Source organism: Apium graveolens, chromosome 6 (assembly GCF_009905375.1).
Source record: "Apium graveolens cultivar Ventura chromosome 6, ASM990537v1, whole genome shotgun sequence".
Classification (NCBI taxonomy): domain Eukaryota; kingdom Viridiplantae; phylum Streptophyta; class Magnoliopsida; order Apiales; family Apiaceae; genus Apium; species Apium graveolens.
The window spans coordinates 56465814-56476472 of NC_133652.1; the positions used below are offsets into that span (position 1 = coordinate 56465814).

The 10659-nt window shown below is 33.9% G+C and overlaps 1 protein-coding gene across 3 annotated transcripts; it reads left to right on the plus strand.

Annotated features, from left to right (window-relative positions):
- Nucleotides 1-3293: 3293 nt before the first annotated feature.
- Nucleotides 3294-10322, plus strand: LOC141667669 (potassium transporter 10-like). 3 transcript variants are annotated; one of them, XM_074474242.1, is made up of 10 exons: nucleotides 3294-3411; nucleotides 3635-3714; nucleotides 3875-4064; nucleotides 4273-4498; nucleotides 4908-5153; nucleotides 6555-6605; nucleotides 6719-6979; nucleotides 7159-7326; nucleotides 7631-7885; nucleotides 9241-10322. In XM_074474242.1, the coding sequence occupies exons 3-10, from the start codon at nucleotides 3948-3950 to the stop codon at nucleotides 10257-10259; spliced, it is 2343 nt and encodes a 780-aa protein (XP_074330343.1). In that variant the 5' UTR covers nucleotides 3294-3411; nucleotides 3635-3714; nucleotides 3875-3947; the 3' UTR covers nucleotides 10260-10322. The 3 variants fall into 3 exon arrangements, with proteins under 3 accessions (XP_074330343.1, XP_074330342.1, XP_074330344.1); XM_074474241.1 differs by having other exon boundaries at nucleotides 3917-4064; XM_074474243.1 differs by lacking the exons at nucleotides 3294-3411; nucleotides 3635-3714; nucleotides 3875-4064 and having other exon boundaries at nucleotides 4384-4514.
- The last annotated feature ends 337 nt before the right edge of the window (nucleotides 10323-10659 follow it).

Here is a 10659-nt window from a genome sequence, read left to right on the forward strand (position 1 = left end):
AGCGTTACCACCACAGTGGCAACACATTCATAATGTGTTCCATGTGTCTATGTTGAAGCCCTATGTTCCTAATTCGAATCAAGTCATAGAATACGAACCGATTGAGCTTCAACCAGATTTGTCCTATGTAGAACAACCGGTTCAAATCCTAGACCGTAAGGAACGAGTCCTTAGGAATAAGTCAATTCCTATAGTAAAAGTTTTGTGGAGAAATCCTCGAGTAGAAGAGTCTACTTGGGAATTAGAGTCAGACATGCTTGATAAATATCCTCATTTGTTTAGTTGAGTCAGATTCTGGGGACAGAATCTTTTTAAGGGGGAAAGAATATAACGACTCGTGTATTTTTATTTTATTTGAAAGTGTAATAGAGGTTTAAGTAAATAAATAAAAGGTGTATAATGGTTTTTGGCGGCAGTATTGATTGTACTTAATTAATTATGATTTGTTGATATGTGGAATTGAATTGTGTAATTTATTAGTGAGTTACATGATTTTATTTTGCTTGTAAAAGTGATTTTATTGTAATTTTAATTCCATAAATAATTGGGTTGTCTTTAAAATTGGTTTTCTAATTTTATAATTTCAATAATTATTTTTAGGACTTTATAAAATTGAGAAATCAATATTTTGTTAATTATTCATTTTTTTAAATGATTTTCTGAGTGTGTTAAATGCTAAAATCCATATTTAATTATGGGAATCTTTAAAAATTATGAAACTTATATTTTATTAAGTTCATATTATTCTGAGAATTTTAAAATTATTTTGGAAATTTTCGGAAGTTGTTTTAACCGTGCGTTGTTTCGTTATTTGTTAAAACGCGGGCATAAAGTGTGTTTTAAAGATTATTTTAAAATTTCGAAGTTACATTTTTATTTTCTTCAGGATATTTATAATATATTAAGATGGTTTTTATGATTTTCTGGGATCATTTTAAATGTCGCGGCGGTTCGATAAGTGCAATTTTCGGTCCCCGGTTAATATTTGGACACGTGTCAATTTCATATATAAATGAATTGACACGTATCCTTTAATTTTGTGATACGTGTTGCAGCAGGAGCAATTGTAAAAAAAAAAAAATTTAACAACCCCCCCCTTCATCCCTGTTCTCGGCTCATTGTCTCTCTATCTCGATCTCTTTACAGTCTCTCTTCTCTCATCTCTCGTTATCTCTAATCTCTCCACTCTTCCTCCTCCTTTTTCTTTTTCGTTCTCCTATTGCTTCTCGGTGCGGTTGCCGTCATCATTTTCCGGTGGGTTCTTTTTCCGGCCACTCGGTTTTGCTTCTCTGTTCATCCGTATATGCTTGTGTGTGTGTTGTGATTGTGTGTGTGTTGTGGGTTGTGTGTGTCGTGTGTGTGAGTTGTTTGTGTTGTTTGCGGTGTGTGCGCGCGAGCCGCGACGCGTGTGTGCTGTGGTCGTGTTGGTTCCTGTGCTCTGCTATTTCCCTGTGTTGGATTTTGTTGGGCTCGATTCTGTTGGTTCTGTTGGGCCTATTATTGGGCCTGACAGTTGGGTTTTGTTGTTGGGCCTTGTTGGGCCGTTTGGGTGTTGTTGGTTTGGATTGTGCAAATTTTAATTTAATTCCTTTTATTGTAGGGAATTATTGATTAATATTCGTGATATTAATTATTGGTGTTATAATCTGTTGTCAATCTAATCTTGTCTAAATTTGATTAAGATCTGACCTTTTATCATTAAAGACAAAGGGTCCTGTCCTGGGTTGATCCCCCGAATTAGGTGCGGTCACACTGTTTTCTAATCTAAGATATGGATGATAATTTTCTAAATTGCAGAGAAAATTTTCGTGTGAAAAAAATGATTGTAAATAATTCTTCAATTACAAAAATATGTCTTGGTATTCTTGTTTGAGAATTAGTATCAATCTCAATAACTTACGTGAAATGATATGTTCTACTGCAAGTTCATAAGATCACTTTATATATTCCGTCAAAAAAATTCACCTTATATAAACAAAAACAAATATCATCATAGTATTTTATTAATTTTCAAAGAAAATGATTTATTATAATTAGAATTATAATATTTAACAACAATAAAGCATAACCCGTCTAGAATTAAAAATTAAATGTATCATAAATTTCAGTATATAATTTTCTATATATTTTTTAATAACAAAATTTTGTATAATAATGTTATATTTAATCATAATTTATTGTTAAATTCGATTTTTAGTCATAAAAAAATATGTTTTGATGGAAAATAAGAATCTAAATACGATTTTATGTAAGATTAATTGGTGTTTATATAAAGAGAAATATCAGATTTTTCAAATTTTTTAAATTAATTTTTTTTCCAAATACTTATATGTCACATAATAGATAATAACCTTTTCAAAAATATTATAAAATTCTGTGCATAAATATACCCCTAAAAATTAAAACCAACCATGCTTTATTTCAATCGTTTGATAAAAATTTGGAATTGTTTGTTTTGGAAAATTTAAAACTACTCTCATATAAAAAACTGTGTTTTTATGGAGTAACTAGTCTAATGACCATGATTATCATCAAATATAAAGGCACGCAAAATTTAATATCAAAATAGATATGAAAAGTAACTAAAGTATTATATCAAAAATGACCGTAAATATTACTTTAAAACGGTACATCGTGTACCGTTTATGCAAATCACCTAAAACTGAACTTCGTGTAACGTTTTGACATTTTAAATTTTTTTTTTATACGTAAAACGGAAGATAAAGTGCCGTTTTGGTACAAAACGCTATATGATGTACCGTTTTGAACCAAAACGCTACTTCAACCTTCGTTTTGTACATTATAAAAAAATTAAAAAATAAAAATAAAGTATCAAAACGGAACACTAAGTTCCGTTTTGCATTAAAAATAGAAAACGGAAGACGAAATACTGTTATGAAATAACATTTTGGGCCATTATTTTCAATAGTGACATTTTGGACCATTTAACCCTAAAAAGTTACATTTTGGTCTTTTATTCTTGCATATAGCTATCACCTGCATTACGAGCTGCGCTGGTTTTCAAGTCGTTTCTCATTTTTCAGTGCTGACTTGCGTAAAGTTTTCTATTGTAGTGCATTCGATACTCTTGTTTCTCGAAAATCTTGGGGTCTCGGCAAATTACAATTATCTAAAAGAAGTTAAATAATTTTATATTTGGAGAAGAATATATTATTTATTCTGCTAAGATCCGCCACTGTACCAGTCTTGTCGCCGCCTGTAACTGAATGAATTATATAAGCAAGCAACTACTTTAAATAATATAGTAGGACCCGGCCTCGCATATCTCTCTCTCTCTCTCTCTCCTGGAGAGAGAAAGGGTTGCACAAGTCATCTTTGGGTTGTTGAGAAATAGTAATAAGCTTTGCTGTTTCAGTACTTCCAAATACTCTCCTTCTTGCACATTCAAACGTATGCTTATCTCTACTTGTTGCATTTTCAGTTATTTCTTGTTCTCTTCCCCCTACTAACTCATTTTATCATCAACTTAAGTCATTAAATTTCCATTTGGTGCAAGTGCAACTCATTTTATTTTTTTTAAAATTTTGTTTATACACTCAAATTTTATTTATATAAAACATTTATCTATATGTACTATGTTTGTCATGTTGGTGCTTGATTATGTGGCTGACAGAAACTGATGGAGAATGGAAGTGACCCCACTTAAGGAAGCAAAATGATAAATGACCAAATCAAGTCATTTTCATACCACCAGTGAGTTACATGTCTTTTGTCTGATAAGTACTAGTGTGTCTTATTTAGCTTTTCTATATTTTTCATAATTTATGTTGTTTTCTTTTTCAACTTAGCACTCCATTTTTTTCTGAATTTGGTGGTTTGTGGTTTTTTACTTATATGGTAAATGCATATATAGGTTTTATTAGTTGTTATTAAGTATTTGCTTATTGGAGTTTAGTTGGTGAGCAAGAAGATCTTGAGTTTGCAAAATGTCAGAAATTGATGAAAATGGTGATACAAAGGGTAGTATGTGGGATCTTGGACAAAAGCTTGATCAGCCCATGGATGAGGAAGCTGGAAGACTTAAGAATATGTACAGAGAAAAAGTATATGATCTTTCCCTCTCTCATTAATATACATCTTAAGTAACAGCTGAAGATATTGTTAGTTGTGTAATTGCAATGTTTGCAACTCATTTCAAATATTACTAATTTTGGTGGTCATGTTTTGAATTAGTCAGCATGAAGGGTATGTAGGAATACAGCTTTGTTAATTAGTAATTATGATTTAGTTATGGAATTCTGTTTTCTGCAGAAATTTTCAGCATTACTGCTTCTGCGACTGGCGTTTCAGAGTCTTGGAGTGGTTTATGGTGATTTGGGAACTTCGCCGCTATATGTATTTTACAATACCTTCCCTCATGGTATTAGCGATACAGAGGATGTCATTGGAGCCCTGTCTTTAATTATATACTCACTCACGCTTATCCCGCTCCTTAAGTATGTTTTCTTAGTGTGCAGGGCTAATGACAATGGTCAAGGCAAGTGAATTTCAGTGTATGGCTTTGTTTTACTAGAAATTCAGCATGTGTAACCTCTGTGTATTTCTTTCGCATCCTATAATAGACCACATCAAGTGTGTTTCCGCCTGTTTTCCTTCTCCATGTGGTTAGATTGCCTGCAAATTAGAGACGTGGGATCTGGATCTTTCTGTATACTATAGACTTTAAACCAGTAATTGAAAATTACAATGAGGCTGAAATACTTGAGCTTGAATGTCCTATTACAATTGTTTTCTTTTTTTTTTTTGGGGGGGGGGGGTTAGAGTGAGAAACTAATGCATTTGTAGCTATGAATTTCACAGGAACTTTTGAGGCATCCATTAACTGGAAATATGCTTCTACAAGATTTAATAACAAAGACAATAAAACTCAGCTTCTCATTTTGCAGGAGGAACCTTTGCTCTTTACTCACTGCTATGTCGACATGCAAAAGTGAACACAATACCGAATCAACACCGGACTGACGAGGAGTTGACAACTTATAGCCGTAGCATATTTCCTGAAAATTCATTTGCTGCGAAAACCAAAAGATGGTTAGAGGCTCATGCATCTAGAAAGAATATGCTTCTTCTACTTGTCCTTGTTGGCACTTGCATGGTAATAGGCGATGGGATTCTCACTCCAGCTATATCTGGTAAGTATTTATTCATGATTCCAAGATTATCAGGACTTCTTCATGTTTTAAAGCTTCTCCAGTTTCCCTGACAAAAAAAAGAAGCTTCTCCAGTCTCTGTATTAATGTTTCTGTATGCATGTTATGTAGTAGATATGATTTGTCTTGAACTCTTGGAACTCACCGGAAGGTAAAGATATCAGCCACCAACTTTATTGGGCCAAGCCTGAGGCAATCTAAATCACAACTTTAAGTCCCTGTATAGACTCTTTTAATTGATCTAAATTGTTTACTTGAAAATTTACAGAAATTTCTGTTGCAACAAATATTTCTTACACTTTAATCATATTTTACGATCAACATTGCTACTTTTTATGCTCTTGAATTCATAGGAAACCCATTTATGTGGTAAATACGTATATAAAATTTGTTAAAAAGAGGTAAAACTTGTGCACAGAGCAGAACGTTTAAGCTCAAGGTTGAAAAAGAGCAGATTATATGTCTAAATGTCTAATATAGTACTTCTAAACTAAGTGAAGTCTTATTAACACTCACCATTTAATCTCTGTGGACTATGACTGGATGCAGAGAAGGAAAACATTGTACTACATATTATGTTGTAAAGTTGGCAGAATTATAACGAGGTAGAACCGCTGAGTTACTAAAATTTGTGTTATGTTTTAAAATTGGAGAGAGGCGCAATTTGATCGTTTTCCCTTTATATTAGAATTGTCTTCATGAATATTGGTCAAGACTGCTCCTTTTCCAGAGCTTTAATATAACTTTGTCCTTTGACGTGAGCTCTGAGTAGGGGATGCACCTTTCTAAGCATTTGTATTGTTATGTACTCTATTATTTCCACGAGTGTGTACATTTTTTTTCCTTTTCTGAATGAGTATGTTCTGGTTGTATGTGAATTTGATACGGATGTTTTTTTTCCTGATAGTTTGGCACATACATATCAAATCTTCTGTTCCTTTTGATGGACAGAGAAAGATTGGATCTTGATTGGAGTAAAATACCTAGATTGTAGAATCCAATGATTACGTAAGCCTTATAAGCATATGTATTGAGATTATAGTTAGAGAAATTTAGCTAATATAACCAGAGTATAGTAATTTAATATGTTAAAGATTGCTGAATAATTTTATAAAACTATAATTTGTACCATGTATATTGCACACAATACGTAAATGATAAAAGTAATTATATCTTTTAAGAAGTAGTAATATCGATTTATGGCAAGTAGTGTCTAAAATTAATCGCTCACAAATTCATAGATAATATTTAAATTTCTATTATCTGATGCTTGATACTTTTTAAAGAAGGTAATCAATCCCACCTTCAGTTGGTGTCCTTGTTATGACACTTGTTTGTGTGTATACCTCCATATTCTTAAAAAAAAAAAAAAAATCTTTGCAGTTCTTTCAGCTTCTGGAGGGATCAAGGTGGACCATCCAAAGATGAGTAACGGTACTAATTCTGAAAACAGACCTCTTAACTCTCCTTGCTTTCATGTACAATATGCTATTAAAGAGTAGTTTAATTCTTTTGTTTATTAAGTTATTGGTTTTCTATAATTGCAGATGTAGTTGTAATAGTGGCTGTTGTCATACTAGTTGGCCTGTTTAGCATGCAACACTATGGGACGGATAAGGTTGGGTGGCTGTTTGCGCCAATTGTGCTGCTTTGGTTTCTTTTGATTGGAGGTATTGGCATCTTCAACATTTTCAAACACGACAGAAATGTTCTGAGAGCTTTCTCACCTATTCACATATTTCGGTACTTTAGAAGGGGAGGAAGATCGAACTGGAACTCCCTTGGTGGGATTATGCTGAGCATCACAGGTTCACTTTGCATGTCATTTTAAATCTAGTGCTCACTCTCTTCAAGTATGAATAAACTATTACATTGTGAAAATTTGATTCTATAATCTCTATCTAAAGAATATCTCCCTCTCTCTATTTATTGTATCAGTTACAAAAGGCCGGTGCGTACATTCTAACTGCTACACATTATATTACAGGGACTGAGGCACTTTTTGCTGACCTTGCTCACTTTCCGGTTTCTGCAATACAACTGGCTTTTACAACACTTGTGTTTCCCTGCCTTTTGTTAGCTTACTCTGGACAAGCAGCCTATCTCATGAAAAACAAGGAGCATGTCGGTGACGCCTTCTATCGTTCTATTCCAGGTTTAATCTTGCGTTCATCTTCTATTTTAATATTCTTATCCAGAATCATGTAAAATATTCGAACAATTACACTAATGTATGATCTTTTTGAATGTTGTCATATTACTTCGAATGTTACATATTTGAGATTCGTTGGGTTTAGTTATAATTACTGAAGGATTTTTCTAATGCATTAAAACTTAATTCTAAATTTTATTGATTATTTTTCTGATTTTAATTAAGATGCGTAACTGCATGACAGCAGGACCCGCAATTAACGTCAAAAGTTATAATGTTTAATGGAGATGATTTATTTATTGTGCAGACAGTATGTACTGGCCTATGTTTATAGTTGCTACTTTAGCTGCTATTGTTGCAAGCCAGGCCACGATCTCGGCTACGTTCTCAATAATTAAGCAGGCCCTTGCACTTGGCTGTTTCCCTAGAGTCAAGGTTGTACATACATCAAAGAAGTTTCTCGGACAGATATACATTCCAGATATTAATTGGATCCTGATGGTCCTTTGCATTGCTGTTACAGCTGGATTCCAAAATCAAAGTCAGATTGGCAATGCCTATGGTGAGCATATCACTATCATATTTTTTCAGCAAACAGAGTTTGAATGCTTTTTACCTGAGAAGTCCAGATTACTAAGAAAAACCAATGTTAATTTAGGTCAACATGGAATAACCTAAGAAGCAGGGACACTTGGGTCGCTGCCGAGTCCCCGTGTCGGATTCTCGGACACACGTATCCCCGTATCGGACACGCGGATTCTTCCATGATACTAATATGACATTTTATCTTTAGAAATTGTACTTAAAATCTATTTTAGCAAACTACATTTACAAAATTAAGTATGCATGTCAATTAATTACTACAAAAATATTGATTATCATATGTTTTTTTACATAAACTAAAAGATTTTACTTGTATTTTTGTGTTTTAGATTAATAAATGATGCATTTAATTCATTTTTCATGCAATTTTTGGTTTTGTTAGTAAGTTTTATTATGTTTAACATGAAATATATATAAATTTTTAGTTTATTTTTCCCGTGTCCCCCCACACCCGTATCCCCATATTTTATATTCGTCGAATTTCCGTATCCCCGCACTACGCACTCGCACTCCCGCACCCGTGTCCTTTCTTCCTAGGGAATAACTAATACAATGTTGTGTTTACATAGGTATCTAGTTGAAAAATACTTAATTTCATATCCCTTTGCATATATTTGCTAAAGGATAAGTGCAATATCTAATGCGATGAGTGGTCAGTTGAAGATTATGGTAGGAATATCAAAAATCCCTCAAGTAGTCAGCGTGAAGCTTTCTTGAGCCTAAAATTTAAGCCTTATATATTATATTGATTTTGTTTTAAAAAAAAATATCGGGAAAGAGGAGTTAAGATGGGAGGAAAACTCTTGGGTTTAGTATAAAATGAAAATAGAATACTTGACAAACTTGAGAGTGTCGAGCTGTTGACTTTACAATAAATTTCATTATTTATAATCCATGTAGTTGTTTCGAGGGTAGATACTCTTGACTTTGATCAAGCAAAAGTGTTTTCCATTTCATAATTAACAGGCAAGGACTAAAATAGATTTGAGTTGAACTGAATTTATGTCTTGTGTTGGCTATAAATCAACCAGCTGGCAAGGACTGAAATAGATCTGAGTTAAATTGAATTTATATCTAGTGTTGGCTATGAATCAACCAGCTGCATTTTTTAACTGTGTGTCTATGAAACTTCTACTAGAAAACCATCAGTGGTGATTTTTAATGATGCCGCCTTCTTGTAATTCCTTTAATCAGTAAGCAAGGACTCAAATTCTATTAGCAGGTTGATTTAGATATTTCTCCCATCAAGTATGACTATCACTGCAGACTCTTTTTCTCAAATCTCTAATATGATTAAATCTCGTCTTTCGACAGGAACGGCAGTTGTAATTGTCATGCTGGCAACCACATTTCTCATGACTTTAATTATGTTATTAGTATGGCGGTGCCACTGGATTCTTGTCCTTATATTCACAGTTTTCTCTCTGCTGGTGGAGTTAACCTATTTCTCAGCTGTACTTCTGAAGGTTGATCAGGGGGGTTGGGTTCCGCTCGTGATTGCAGCAGCCTTCCTTTTGGTGATGTATGTCTGGCACTATGGTACAGTAAAACGTTATGAGTTTGAGATGCACAGTAAAGTTTCCATGGCATGGATTCTTGGTCTTGGTCCGAGTTTAGGACTGGTCCGTGTCCCTGGAATTGGACTTGTATACACTGAGTTAGCAAGTGGGGTACCTCACATTTTTTCACATTTAATCACAAACTTGCCAGCAATACACTCTGTCGTCATTTTTGTCTGTGTTAAATATCTTCCCGTCTACACAGTTCCTGAAGATGAGAGATTTCTCATAAAACGGATTGGACCCAAGAGTTTTCACATGTTCCGCTGTGTTGCAAGATATGGATACAAGGACCTACACAAGAAGGATGATGAATTTGAGAAAAAACTTTTTGATAACCTCTTTTTGTTTGTTCGTCTGGAGTCAATGATGGAAGGAAGTTCAGACTCTGATGAGTATAGCTTATATGGCCAGCAAACATACCAGTCTAGAAGCTTCCTCTCGGGTGACAATGCAAAGTCGACTCCCTCCAATGTCGATCTCACAATTTCTTCTGTAGACTCTATTGTTCCTGTCACAAGCATGTCATCCGGACATGCAAGCAGTCAGGCAGAGGTTGATGAAACGTTGTTTCTTACTAGCTGTAGAGATGCAGGGGTGGTGCACATACTCGGCAACACAGTGGTGAGAGCACGGAGAAACTCTGGGATCCCAAAAAATATAGCTATTGATTATATATATGCATTTCTCAGAAAAATATGTAGAGAAAACAGTGCAATCTTCAATGTTCCTCATGAGAGTCTACTGAATGTTGGACAAATTTTCTATGTATAGTTTCTTTAACAGATGAATAAGAACCATTTGTTTATATATACAGTTCGAATATATATCATGATATATCGTTCTCTTGTGATCACTGGCGAATCCAATGTAGGTCCAGTGGGGGCTATAGATAAATGGGTAAATCATGTTACATGTTATAGAATATAAGAATCGGTGCGGAATTTATTTATCAATTCCGTTACATATTTGACCTATCCATATATGTTTAGGTGAAAATGTGATATAGGTGAAAATATATTTTTTCATATGTTAATATGCAGCAGTATGATTCATGTAAGCTCCCACTGAACTGAATATAAAGTTTTGATCCTGCATAGTCTCTGCGCATAAGTGGACATTGAGCAAGAGGAAACTATAGTTGATAGCAGATATGGCTACTAAAAGGACGGGA